The sequence below is a fragment of the Marmota monax genome, unplaced genomic scaffold, assembly GCF_021218885.2.
Source record: "Marmota monax isolate L192 unplaced genomic scaffold, Marmota_monax_Labrador192_F-V1.1 WCK01_AAM20220418_F8-fsc00013, whole genome shotgun sequence".
NCBI classification, from domain to species: Eukaryota; Metazoa; Chordata; class Mammalia; order Rodentia; family Sciuridae; genus Marmota; species Marmota monax.
Genome location: NW_026692202.1, coordinates 4626874 through 4641112, shown reverse-complemented (window position 1 = coordinate 4641112; position 14239 = coordinate 4626874). Strand labels below are relative to the sequence as shown.

The 14239-nt window shown below is 41.1% G+C and overlaps 1 protein-coding gene across 1 annotated transcript in view; it reads right to left on the bottom strand.

Moving 5' to 3' along the window:
- Prep (prolyl endopeptidase) overlaps positions 1-14239 on the bottom strand; it is a 119018-nt gene that overhangs the window by 37405 nt on the left and 67374 nt on the right. Inside the window, exons 8-10 of the mRNA XM_046430652.2 lie at positions 10440-10631; positions 5604-5801; positions 417-520 (exon numbers count right to left, since the gene is read on the bottom strand). Coding sequence (XP_046286608.1) covers positions 417-520; positions 5604-5801; positions 10440-10631 — 494 coding nt within the window. The remainder of the gene's footprint in view (positions 1-416; positions 521-5603; positions 5802-10439; positions 10632-14239) is intronic.

Here is a 14239-nt window from a genome sequence, read left to right as displayed (position 1 = left end):
AGACTGAAAATACTGACTCGCAGCACCTGAGTGAACACTTTCCACGGAGCAAATCTCTGAAAGACCTGAGTGAGAACATTAACCATTTTCAAGTAAGTAGACAGACACAGACAAACGGTGTTGCTTTGATAGCTACTGCAATAAGAGCCCCGAGACAAAGAACTTGGCTTCTTGTCAAGAATAGCAGCCACAAGAGCAAAACCCATAAGCTCTGAGAGGGCAGGGACTATGCCAGGCTCACTGCTGAGTTTTCAGCATCTGGCTCAATGCCCAGAAACAGCAGGGGCTCCAAAGATATTTGTTGTCTATATTACTATAGATTGCCTCTGTGGCTTCTGACAAAGTAGAGTGTGAACAGCCCAGCCCCCAAGTCACATCTCCCAACTCTCACAGTAATAAGATCAGAATCTCCATACCTGGATTGTCTGGTAATCAGAAGCATCGATTCCTTTCACAGTCACCTCTCGGAAAACTCTGGGCTCCAGTTCCTCTTTGGTAAGATCACAGTGATAAATGATACCTGAAAGGAGAAGTCCTAGATTAGTCCACAAGACTCACCAACAGAGGCAAGGGCAATGAGGGCCACAAAGCACAACTGTGTGTCAGGCAAGGCAAGACAGGAGAAGACTCAGGGTCCCAGTCAATCACTACTGAAACAGAAGGGTCACTGTCCCAGAAAGGGCTGACAACAGAGACTGGCACAAGGGGTGTCCTGTGAGAGTTCACCCTCCTCCTTACCCTTGAATGCCACCCCTCCTTCTATAACACTACCCTGAGCACACACCACAGAAGATTCTAATGCACTTTGAAAAACAAGAAAGGGTAAAACACCCAACTGTGGAAATTTAACAAATTTTCTCCAAGCAGGTCACTTAAAAGTGCAAGACAAAAAAAAACCCCAGAAACTTCACCTGGGGCCTTCTGCCCAAAAGGCAATTGACAGAAAACTCCAATGACTTGCCTAAGGTTAACAGCCAGTCAGGTGTCTCTTGAAGCGTACCCTGAGGCTCCTGCTACTTGCCACTTACTTATCCTGGGACACACATACCGATAGCAGAGGGGGCCAAAGGTGATCATAGTCACTTTGGAACTGCTTTTTCAATTTTGATGATCTCAGTAGCAACACAAAGTGATTAATATACACCAAAAATTTCAGCTTATTTAACCACTAATTAAAATTGCATTTCCTGAATTTAATGCTACTCTCTAACATTTAAGAACGAAATCAAAGAAACAATAAGTAAGACTAGTCATTAATGTCTGCAAACAATGGCACTGCGGTGGTTTAGGAAACAGAATTAGAGTGGCTGGTGTGAAAACAGTACTTTCCCACATAATGCTTTAAACATATGCTGTCAAGCATATGAAAAATTGATTTTGTGATCCCAGTACTTGCTGGAAAACTGAAAGCCAAACGGTACTCCCCCGGGGCACATTTAAATTGACTGATCATGCATTAAAATGGCGACATACTCTTTCTTCCAACTCCTCTGTGTATATACTTCACTAACAGCTAAGAAACAATACTTTGCCCCCCACGGGCAAGGAGTAATATATTTATTTATATTCATTAACAGCATGACAGCTAGTCTATATCAATGTATTTCAATTCTCCTGCTTATAAACTATTTCAAGGTTACTAAAATTAGATGTCTGGTTAACATTGGCAGTAAGAAGACATATAACATGACTAAAGTATTGACTTTCTTAGTTTAAGTCATATTTGGATTATGTCATTTGCAGGAAAATGGATGGAGCTTGGGAACATTATGTTAAGTGGAATTAGCCAAACTCACAAAGTCAAGGATATGTTTTCTCTCATATGTGGAAGCTAGAGAGGAAAAAAGGAAAAGAAAGGTGGTGGTAAAGGGAAATTGAGGGAAGATCAGTACAGTAGAGGAAAGAGACTGAGGGCAAGAGGATAAGGAAAGGGGAAACATTGGGGAATGATATTGGCTAGATTGTATTGTTATACAGTGTGCATATACAAATATGCAACAACAAATCCCACTATTACGTACAATTATAATGCACCAATAAAAATATTTGGATATTCGTTAGAATACAGCTTTATATGTAATGTACCTCCAAGCACACTCTGTCCCGCATGCCGATTAACTACATACACTGAACACTGTTCTTGACTGTATAAATGTAATCTGGAGAGCAAAAGGCTCTCTTCAGACACACTTTAATTTTCAAGAGCTTTTTGATCAGTACCTAGGACCCATCGCAAACACAAAAAGCACCTAAATCCTTGAAAGAAAGTCTCCAAACAAACAAAAAGAAGACAGAGTGCAGCCCACGCATGTGCCATTTGAGAACCTGATTCAGCTGCGACTTTCCACAAACTGTAGTTCAGAAAATGAACTTAGGAGCCAGAATTGTCAGCTCACTGACCTCACCCAAGTCACCCAAGTACTAGAATGCAAATCCTTAATGCAGGATAAGGAATAGGAGATGGCACTCTTCATGCTTGTTTATCTAGAAAGGTTAAGATGTCAACTCCAACAGCTGCAGGAAGTAAACAAATAACAAGGGCTGGTCATTATTCAAAGAAAGGGTGTCAAATACTGTTTCTATTCTGTGCAAGGGTACACAATGGGTCCTGGAGGGAAACTGGGTTAAACCTGAAGGAACCAGTCCTTAATACATTTTACTAAAGCTTTATATGTATCAATCCACCTGGGTTAGCCCAGGCTAGCCCACTGCACATTCACACCATAACTGAAGCACTGTGACCTGCTGATGCTGGTATCCTATCTGATTTGGCTCTATGGGGGAAAGAACAAGGAAGATGGAGTTTGAAGGAAACATTGTAGAATCATGAAGAACAGAACCAGTTAGATGCTCTCTGGGCAACAAATGTCAAGGTTTAAGGCCGAAAGAGAAAATTGGATTATGGAATTTCCTTAGGGCCAGAAGTCGTCTCTGGACTTGAGATGATTCCAGATGAAAACAGCACTTCAACAAGGCCATTCTGGCAGTGGGCAGAGAGGCAGGTAGACCAGCCGGCATGTCCCTAGTATAATCTGAAATAATGGAAGGAGGGAGGCACTCTAGGGGAAGTGCACAAGAACCAGGGGGGTCTTGAAAGCTGCTATGTGGAGGGAAGGCAAGGGAGGTCTGTAGACACCAGTTTATCTGATTATAGTTTGGGTTTAATGCAATTAAAAGAAAATCAAGACCCCTAAAAAGTTCCTGTCTTTCCCAAACAGCCTGTGAAGGCTTTTTAGATTTCATCCCTGCCTCCCAGAGCCATGCCTGTGGCACTCCTGTCCTGGATTATTAAAAGAGGCACATCTCTCTGGAGCTAACCTTGGGCAACCCCCAAGGTTCCCCAAGCACAGAATTAATCAGTTCAAATGCTAAGAGGTTTGAGGTACAGAGAATCAGTGCATCATGCTACAAATTGCCCTGGCTGCCTGTTTTCTCCCAAGTGTGACTTAAGGTGCAAAAGTCACAAATGGCCTTGGCTCAGGATGCATCTTCTCCATGTACCTCCATGGGAAACAAGATTAGCTGGCATGCACCTGCCAGATGTACCTCATATTCACAGCGGGAAACTGGGGCTATACTTATTTGTGACCCTGAGGCTTTACTTATAATTCGTGTCTCTGCTGTTGACTGTAGTGAACGGCTAATCTTCAGAGGCTAGCTCCTGGCAGCTTTTGAGTAGATGTGTGTGCATGACGTGTACATACACACACTGACAATTCTTCCTTTTCTGAGATAGATTTGAATTATCTGACTTTTTTTCCTTTTCACCTTAGAAGGTCTGAGTCTGAAAGCCCTGTTCTCTGGTTTTCGATAACAAGTTGCATTTAAGAAGAAAAAGAGAGAAAGACGAAGAGACAAAGGAGACAAAACAAGCATTGCAATAACAAATTAAGGTTTGTTCAGAAGATGCCTGGTGCTACAGAACCAGGAACACACTTCTCCTTCCAAACTTCACAGCCATAGTCATGGGTAATATTTCTTTGCTTGCACAGAACCAATCATTTTATACTAGGACAATGAGCCCTTTCTTCCCCTAGGTTATGATGAGCTTGTCCCTGAAATAAATGGCCAGATGGGGTCACTGAAGGAGTTTTATAGGCCTCTGGGGATGCTGGCTTTCATTAACAGCAGGTGAGTCACCCCCTCTCCCCTGGCCTGTGCTCTTCTTTGCTCTTTATTCATTTAAACCATTCAAGATATGAGATTTTTCCAAAGTAAAATTTTGGGAACCAATATGAGTTTGAGGAGATAAATGTGGCCCCTGCAGCAGTAGGGTGAGTGAGTTAATCTGGAGAAAATGGATTCTTCTATCTGCTCACTGGCTGCTGCTGCCCTCCAGGCTCCAGGGAGAAAAGGGAAGAGAGGGTGGGGGACACAGACTGACAGGGAGTTCCGACTCCAGGCCTTGGGCATGGTTTCCACATTCCTGGGACTCTTTTCCCAGGCCCCCCCCCCACCCCATCTTCTGAAAGGTGTTTGGGAAGAAAGCAAAGCCTGCCAGGTCTATTCTCAGACCTACTTACAGAACATCATTCTCTTGGTTTTAATAACCCTGACAGCAACCTGTCACCACGATAAGATTTCTTATCCATTGCCAGCTCTGTGACTCAGAGGCTCAAAGGAAAAGTGGATGAGGCATTACTGTGATCTGGCCAAATCCCAGAGGAGGACGGAGCTACTTGCACCTGCCGAACTCTCTCCTGCAACTTCCTAATTCTCTAATGAACCAACGACTGCAACAAAATCGGGTGGGACAAAAAGTGCTGAAGGAGCTCGACAAATGAATAAGGAAAGTGCAGACATTTTTCAGCCAGACTGCTTTTAAGACAGGCTCTGCCTGGTCAGTTGCAAATTGCCAACTAAGCCAGACTCCTGGGGACAAATCACAGAATGTGTACAGCTGTGACTGTATACCAACAGTACAGTGGAGTAGTAGAGGAAAAAAAACAAAACAAAGCAGAATGAACGTGGCCAACTTTTTAAAAACTTGAAAAAGAAAATTCTTTTAGCCAGGTGTGGTGGTGCAGACCTGTAATTCCAGCTATTCAGGAGGCTGAGGTAGAGGATCATGAGTTGGAGGCCAGCCTAGGCAACTTATTGAGACCTTGTCTCAAAATAAAAAATCTTACAAGTATACTTCCTTTCCCACTAGAACCAAAATAACACACTTTTTTTTTTCATACGGTTAAGACTAGAAGCATATTTTAAATCAGTTTACCAACTGCCAGATTTATTAATGTTGGGGGGCTACAGGTATTATGTTTTATTTTTGTTACCTCACTCTGTGTCCTTGTGGACTGTATAGACCAAAAGGCTGAACTGAGGGTGATATGTGTTGGCACCAATTTTTAATCAACTTAGAACAATAGTTGTTCCCGTCCCCAGAAGAACAGACTCAGAATACAAGATCTACGAGGGTGCACTTTTAGGTGTTCACATTTTCCTTTGTTCTGAGCATCTATTTTTACTCTTTTATTCCCATTAAGCAATCTGGGCTACAAAACAGCCTGTGTGATTTGCAATAACAGCATTGTATTTCCATTTACCAAAAGAAATCCCTTGTCTGATTTTTTTCAAGTGACTAGCAGTGAAGAGACCCTCACCTGGAGATAAGAAGGAAGTGAACTGGTAGAAGATCTCAGTGTCCTTTTTCTGTCCGCTGTACCCCACGATGCTGCCGACCTCGAGCGGGAAGGTCTTGAGGAGAGCACCGGTGGTCAGGTCGTGCAGCTGCAGAATGTTCTTCACATCGTGGAGGTAGCACAGGACCAGGAAGTTGGACCTGACACAAGCTACCCATTCTGAAAAGACACAGAGGGAGGAGAAAAATCCAATGACTTGAAAATAAGTGAAAGATTTATTAATTAATTGAACAGCACAGTTCTAGAGCTCTCCATGGTGCTACTAAAGCAAAGATACATGCAAGAGTCATTTTATAATTGATTTTAATCATTCATCTAGTTTCAGCCAATTTCTCTAATAAGTGATTATAACGGATATGTTCAGAGGAAACAAAACATCCTCCACCTGGGGTCGGGGCCTGCGATGACAAACAACCCTGCTGCTATGGTTTGCATAAATGTCCCCCAAAGCTCACAGTGGAAGGTCTGGTCCCCAGTCTGTAGTGCTGTTAGGAGGTGGTGGAATTTGAGGTGGGGCCTAATGATAGGGACTCAGGTCTTTGGGGTGTGCCCTTGAAGGGGATACTGCACTGCCTCTCCTTCTCTCTTTTTGCTTCCTGACTACCATGATGTGAGCAACCTTCTCTCCATGAGCTCACACCATGATTGTGCTATTTCATCACAGGCCAGAAGCAATAGGGTCAAGTGGCCACGGACTGAAACCTACTAAACTATTAGCCAAAACAAACGTTTCATCCTTATAAGCTGATTCTTTCAGGTATTATGTCATAGCAATGGAAAGCTGACTAGCATACCTGCCTACATATTTTGTATCCAACATCAAGCTGTGGGGTGAGGTAGAAAGAACAAAAATAGAATTGTGAGTCATGTTTGAAAGGGTTGATGATTTGACAAGAATGTATGAAGTCCTTGGTTTATATCAGATACCCAGACATTCTGCAAGGTCCCAGAGCGATAAGTAGGAAGATGAGGTCATTTCTATCCTTGAGATACAGTCCTAAAAATACAAGTAGTAAAATGTAGACCAAAAGTAAGTGGTTTATTGAGGGCCCCAAATAAGTAAATCCTTAAGCAGGGTTGAAGTCTATCTTAAGTACAGGCGTAGAGACATGGAGGTGGGGTGTCAGAGGGGTTAACAGGGAAAGGATACCTTTCTAGGGGACAAGGTGATGGAAATGCATGAGACTCAAGGAAAGAAGGGCAGAGTGGAGAGAGAGGAAAGAATGATGAATGAATGAATGAGCAGCTGGGAGGCTAGAAGGGAGGAAGACTAGTAAGCTGTTCAGTTCCGTGGTGGGTGGTGATGCTGGTGGAGGTATGATGGGGCATGTGGATGGCAGGTAGAGGGGAGTTCAGTCAGCTGTTACTGAGGAGCCACTGAACAGAATGGCAACATAAGTAAAGACAATTTCATAAAGGATGTGTCTTTTAATTTTATTTATTATTTACTTTTTGTGACTTGATCTCCCTATGTTGCCTGGGCTAGTCTTTTTTTTTTTTTTAAAAAAAAAAACAGTACTGGAGATTGAATCCAGGGGTATTCTACCACTGAGTTATACCCCCAGTCCTTTTTATGTTCAGACAAGGCCTCACTTAAGTTGCTGAGGCTAGCTTCAAACTTGTGATCCTCCTGCCTCTGCCTCTTGAGTTGCTGAGATCATAGTTGTGTACTATGATGCCCCTCTCCAAGGATGTAAGTATCTGACAGTTGAATGCAGAATGGACGTCTACAGAAGGATGGAGAGGAGTATGAACACTATTACAACAAGCCAGTCAGAACTCTGGGGATAAAGCCTTCACAGGGAAGTACAGAATTGAAAGGCACTAACTTCCCAAGAAAAATCACCAGGCCTTGCTGACTGCAGGGATGGGAGAGTGGGGTACAGAAATGACTTCTCCTCAACTCCCAGGATGGCAGTGGGCATTGACAGTGCTCAGTGGACAGTGCTCCTGGGACGGAAGAGGTCAGTGAGGGGATGAGAAAAGGGGAAAATAGAAGTGCAGGCACAGAGATCAGCCTGGGGTAGGACAGGCCATCCAGAGGGAAGGATGCTGTCACCTGGAAGTAGGCTAGGGCTGCAGGGAGCAGTTCAAACATGTTGAAAAGCCTTTCTCGGGTTTCATGGTGGGCTTCTTGACACTGTTTGCTTTCACAACCCAAGAAACCAGTAATTCACACTTATAATGTTATCATTTACCCACATGAACATTCCCCAGAGGGAACTCTCAGCTCACCAGGGCTCCTAATCTGGGGTTGCTTGAAGAACCAAGGCAAACTTTTCCTCAAGTGAGGATATAAAGCAGTCTCACAACCCAAGGCGATTTGCTCATTCTCTAACAGGGCTTTCTTTTTAAGAGCACCTGAATCAAGCAATACATTTCATAAGTCTTAATGTTATTTTTTTTAAATATTTTTTTTGGACTTTTATGTATTTGTACATGCTGTTGAGAATCGAACTCAGCGCCTCCCACATGCTAGGCAAGCGCTCTACCACTAAGCTACAACCCCAGCCCCACAAGGCTTAATGTTTTAAAGAGAGAAAAGTATGGGAAAAAACTGAAGTAAATTACAGCTGTCAAAGAAGAGTCAATCTGTGTTAACTATGAGTACATCAGAATTACAAAGCAGACAGTGAATAAGAAAAGGACAAGGAGATTTGTAGACTGTCATTAATAAAAGCTCTGACTTTATGGCTGTACTTTATGACTCATCTCTAGTTTTTATTCTCGGTAGGGCATTCTGTGCTAATGATATATAGCAAATTCAACTGTGCTTCTCTTTTGAGTTGATGAGTTCTAGTGAATATTGAAGATTTCCCCTTTCCGGTCTAAAGAACTTATAACCTTTCAGAGGAAGGTTAAAAAAAAAAATCACCCCTCCCAACTCCAACAATTAATTTGCATTTCACTAGATCAACCAATGAGAGAGGATGCCACCTTAAGGCAGTTAAAAATCCCCGTTTAAGCTTTAGGTGGCAGAAATTCAGATGCCTTAGGAAATATTTACAACATCCAAGATGGCTTGCGCTATAAGAATCACTATTTCAACCTGATTTGCACCTACAAAACACCAGGGTACTTACATGGAGACTTATATCACCCTAGTCTATCTGACCCCACCAACGCAAGTGTCAATGCACCTGGAGCCGAGTGCAGTCTGGCTCTCAGCGAGCTCTGGCTATGGGCTGGCTGTGGCTACCCTTATGGGAATAGTCCTGCCTCAATGTGGAAAAAGCCACGGGCCTCTCAGAGTGAGTGACTTATTCCAGGACTCATGGGACCCTAATCCAAATACAAAAATGGGTCAGAGTGTAAAGAGGGTTTTCAGAAGACAGATGAGATGATTTGCTAAGAGCGAGCACTTGCCACGCGTCTCCCTTCCCACTGGGGAAAGAGTGGCAGGGTTACTCCCTTCTACTGACCTCAGCCTGAGAGAGAGAAAGTACTGGCGCCTCACTGAAACCAGCGAAATGATGGGGACATGAACTGGAAATCTAGAAGGCAGAAGAGCTGGCTAACAATAAGAAGAGCCTGGGATGGTCTGCAGCCTTGGGGTTGCACATGGGGACTTTGTAGAAACAAGCAGGCAACGGTTATTTTGGGTCCTCTCTAATAAAACTGGCTGCAGGGGTGTGAGATCTCAGTGCAAGAGGGTGGCAGGGTATGGTCAGATACCCAGGGCTGAGGAGAAGCTCAGGCAAACTAATGCTTCCTCCAGAACCAAGAGAATTGTGGAAACAAGGCCCCAGCAGTAAGTGCCCACAGGAAAGGTAACCCTGAGAGTCAGCTGTAATCACCTGCAGTTCACTCCAAGCAATGGCAGAACTAAATACCTGCCAGGCACAGAGAACACATCACCGTCAGCCAGTTAGAAAGAGTCCCTTTTGAGTCCAGGACATGAACCTAGACCTGCCTGACTCCAACACTCTACTTTTGTTCAGGAAAGCCAAACGGCAGGACTACTTGTTCTGACACAGAGTGTTATGCAGGCCGGGTATGTGTTTTCCCAATTACAGAACATACACCTTTGCATTTCAGAATGGTCCTCGTATTCTCATTCGGTCCATCAGTAGAAGTTCACATGCAACAAATAAGCCGTGTTGGCCTAAGAATACTTAACTCCCCTTTGTATTTTTTTTTTTTTTTAAAAAGCTCCCAAGTTAGTCAATCTTCTAACCAAATTAAGCTTTCATGCAATAAATAATTTATAGAACAGCATATCATTTTGGAAAAATCAGAGAAAATGAATAAAAGGGGATTGAAAGGCACTGTGGGACACAACTAATATAGAAGGGAGGTTCTCAAGAGGTTAATGTGGTTCAGTACACAAAACAGTAACTACAATGGTTTTCAATTAAATCTGACAATAGTCTATTTTCTAATAAGAGGGCTGTAAACCTATCTGCAGATCAACAACAGGTATAATGCAAACAGCAGAAGATTATTCAAAAGCTTAAAGCCCAGGGTTGTGAACCTAAACAGTTCAAGAAATTAAATGTTGGTGATTATCATCAGACAATAAGAAAACAAAGAAAACTGCTATTTAAAAAAAGTAACACTTTTAATAGTCTGAATTCATACCTTTATGATTTTTACTCTGCATTTCCACATGATCTCATAGTAAGCTACCAAGGTGTCACACAGCAAGGACTTGGATGTACTATTCAGATAATTTATTCCTGATTAGAGGTCAAAGGTTCTTTACCTTGTAACCAGTCACCAGAGAATGAGATGCACCAACCTGTTAGTGTTCTCACCAAAAACAAAGCATGAATTTCAAGTGGCTTGTGATCTTACCCAAGACATCTTTCTCGTGCTCGGGAACAAGCACTTTCCACTTAGACTCGTCAGGATCCGTGAAGTCAATGTTGATCAGGCGATAGTTGGGAGAATGGCGATTCGTCTTGAATGTGAATACTGTCCCCTCGTTAGTGACATAGTCATATTCTCCTTCAAAGTTGTCGATTAGTTTCACCCACTTCAGGATTCCTGGTGAAGAACAAAACACTCCCATAACCATCCCAATGTCAAACAATGATGTAGGTTTGTATATGGAGGGGGGATGTTTTCTATCTTCAGAACACGAGGCAGATATGATATCTGGAAGTTCTAAGGCACGAGAAAGAGGAAAGGGGCCCCTGAATAGGCTAGCGGTGAGGGGAGAGAAAGAACCTCCCCTACCCCAATCCACTGGGAAAGCATCAATTTCAAAATGTATCTGACATAAACGATCAGAGAATATCTCAAAAATTTTATAAACAAGAAAGTTCTTTGACTTTAAACTACTGAAAGGCCAAGATAGATTTGAGGTATCTCTAATCACCTTTCAATTTCACAGTGAAATTGCTACTTTAACTTGGATAGTTCAATTATATTCCTTGTGTTTTTCTTGAGTACTTTACATTCATGATCTCATTCATGTCCACAGCATATCTTTATATAATATGCTGTTTAATAAAACTTGTTAGGGAAAATACAATTTTACCATAGAGAGTTCTGTGTCACACATGTTACAGTTAAGACCCCAGCTTTTGGGCTGGGACTTTAGCTCACTAGTAGAGCACTTAGCTAGGACTCATAAGGGCCTACATTCAAATCCCCAGAATCACTAAACAACCCAGTCCTCTCAATATTTAGCTGTGTGTCTTTGAGCCATCTTTTTATCCCCTACTAAGACTCATTTCTTTTCAACTGTCAACTAGAAATACTAATGGAATGTGAAAATTATAACCATGACTACTAGTATCTACCCATAGTAAAATGCAACTTATTTCTAAGTGATTGGAACTGAGACTAAGAAAGACCAGTAGTTTAAAAAAAAACACCAAAATAACACCCCCCCCCCAAAATAAAACACTATAGCTTTTCTATATTCTAGCAATAAGCAATTAGAAAATGGGGGTGAGTGTACCTCATTTACAACAGAAGCAAATATAAAACACCTAGGAATGCATTTAACACGAAATGTTAAGTTTATATAAAAAAAAATCTCTAAATTTTTTCTAAGAAAACTTAAAAATTAAAAAAAAAAGAACCCTTATAACTAGAAATGTATACCATATTCCTAAATGGAAAGACCCAACATTTCAAAGGTGCAGATAGTTTCAGAGGAAATGTATAAATTTAAATTCTAATCAAAATCCAGATGAGATTTATAGGGAATCTGACAACATCATTCTAAATTTCTTCTGGAAGAACATATAGAAGGAAAATTATTACATTTTTGTTCATAAAAGGAGGAAACTCTTACACCCTGATATTCCAACCAAGTCCTTCACATCCAGTAGGAAACCATCCTCCTGACTTTGAGAATTTCTCACTTTTCTTTGTACCTTTTCTGCCTTCATTTGCATCCATAAACACCACAGCTGAGCTTTGCCTCATTTTTGAACTTTATATAGAATGAAATCATAATTCATATTCTTTAGCATCTGACTTCTTTCACTTGACATTATGTTTATGAGATTATTCATCTTTTGGTTATTGCTATTAACTGCTGGCTAAATCTTACTGGGCTTAAAAAGCACTTGGTATTAATTCAGTCTTTTTAAATTTATTGAGAAAAGCTGGGTGACCTAATTTTTTAAAAAATTGTTTTTTAAGTGTTCTGTGTACAACTGCAAAGAAGGTTTGTTCTGTGATAACTGGGTATGATTTGCTAAATATGCCTCTTGGGTCATTTGTTAATTATAGTGTTCAAATCTTCCAAGTATTTACTGATTTCTTTTTGGCCATTTGTTCTATCATAGCTTATTTTAAAAAAACGCCCCTCTGCAATGATCAAGAATGTGAACAACAATAAATACAGGCAAGGTTGTGGTGAGAAAGTAAACTTGTACATTTTTGGTGGGACTGTAGACTAGTACAACCACTCTGGAAAGCAGTTTGGATTCCTCAGAATACTAGGGACAGAACCTCCATATGAACCAGTTATCCCACTCCTTGGTATTTTCCCCAAAGATCTAAAATTGGTATACTCCAGCAATACAGCCACCTCAATGTCTATAGCAGGACAATTCACAATAGCTGAATTATGGAATCAACCGAGATGCCCATTAATAGATGAATGGATTAAGAAATTGTGATATTGTATGTGTGTGTATACATACATACAATGGAGTTTTACTCATTCATTAAAAAAAAAAAAAGAATGAAATTACGGCATTTGCTGGTAAATGGATGGAAATGGAAAACATCATGCTAAGTGAAATTAGCCAAACTTAGAAACTCAAAGGTTGAAATGTTTTCTGTCATATGCAGAAGCTAGAGTAAAATAAAGGAAAGGGGGAGGGAAGGATAGGATATATAGAGAAACAATCAAATATAAATTAAGAGATGAACAAAAGGAAATCAAATAGAGTACAGGAAGGAGAATGGAAAAGGGGAGGGAGAATGGAGGGGAAAGTGGGAAATCATGAATTGAAATCGGTTTCCTTGCAGGTATGAGTTTGTCAGGATGAACCCAAATATATAACTATAAATTTCTAAAAAAAAAAAAGACAGAAAATGCCCTTCTGTAACTGTGGGTTTGTCTTCTTCTAACTGTGTCTATTCATCTCTGCCCCCTACATTTTGAAATTATGCTGCTAGATATACACAGAAATATTATACTTAAATAAAACTGAATTGAACCTTTTATGATTATCAAGTTTTATCTCTACTTAGATATGTGTGCTTTGATATTAAGATAACTACATCACTCTCGTGGTACTACCTGAGACCAATTATTATTCACTTTCTCTTTTGCTTTGTTAAATGCTCAAACATTTTTTTGGGGGGTGGGGTGCTTTTCTAGTTGTCCTCTGCAGACTGGTTGGTCCCAATGTTTAGTTTATCATGTCTGAAAGGAGTTTGTTCTTATTCATGACTAATAACACGTTTTTCCATCCTTGGTGGGCTACATTCTAGGTACTTTTTAATATTTACATTCTATTTCACTAAATCTCTCTTTAGCTGTGTTTAATCTCCTCTTCTGTTCAGTCTTCTTGATATCTTGTTTCTTGTTATGATTCCAAGCTTGCTTCTTGTTTATTTTACAGCAGTATTATACTGTTTATTTTTAAAAAGTATATTTAACATATTTATTTTATACTGAGAATTTGATAATTCCAGTCTGGTGCTCCTGGTGGTTCTATTTCTTGGGGTGAATGTCTTTGTCTGATTTAGGCTTTTAAATATGAACTGCTGATTTCCCTTGAAACTCTTATCTGTGGGAATTCGTAGAGGCCTGGGCTGAAGTGGCACTCTTCCAGAGAAGATCTGTATTTGCCTTGGCTTGCCTCTTGGAATACAGCCAACCCGGGAGCACGTTAAATTTAATTCTTGGCTTGAAGACTTCTGGACCTCACAGGCACCATCAGTTTGACTAACTTGCACACAACTGCTCTCATGGTTTAGGAGGAAAATTCACATTTCGTCTTCCCTCATCTGTCCTCAGGGCCAAGGTGATGACAGGCAAGTTTCCTTACTATACCCTGCACACTCCTGCCCTGACACTGCAGGTTTATTTATCAACCACCTTTAGGCTGAGGGCACCTCTCATTAGAATCTCAACCATGGAAGAAACATGGGCCGAATTTCCCATCCAGCTGGCCCCA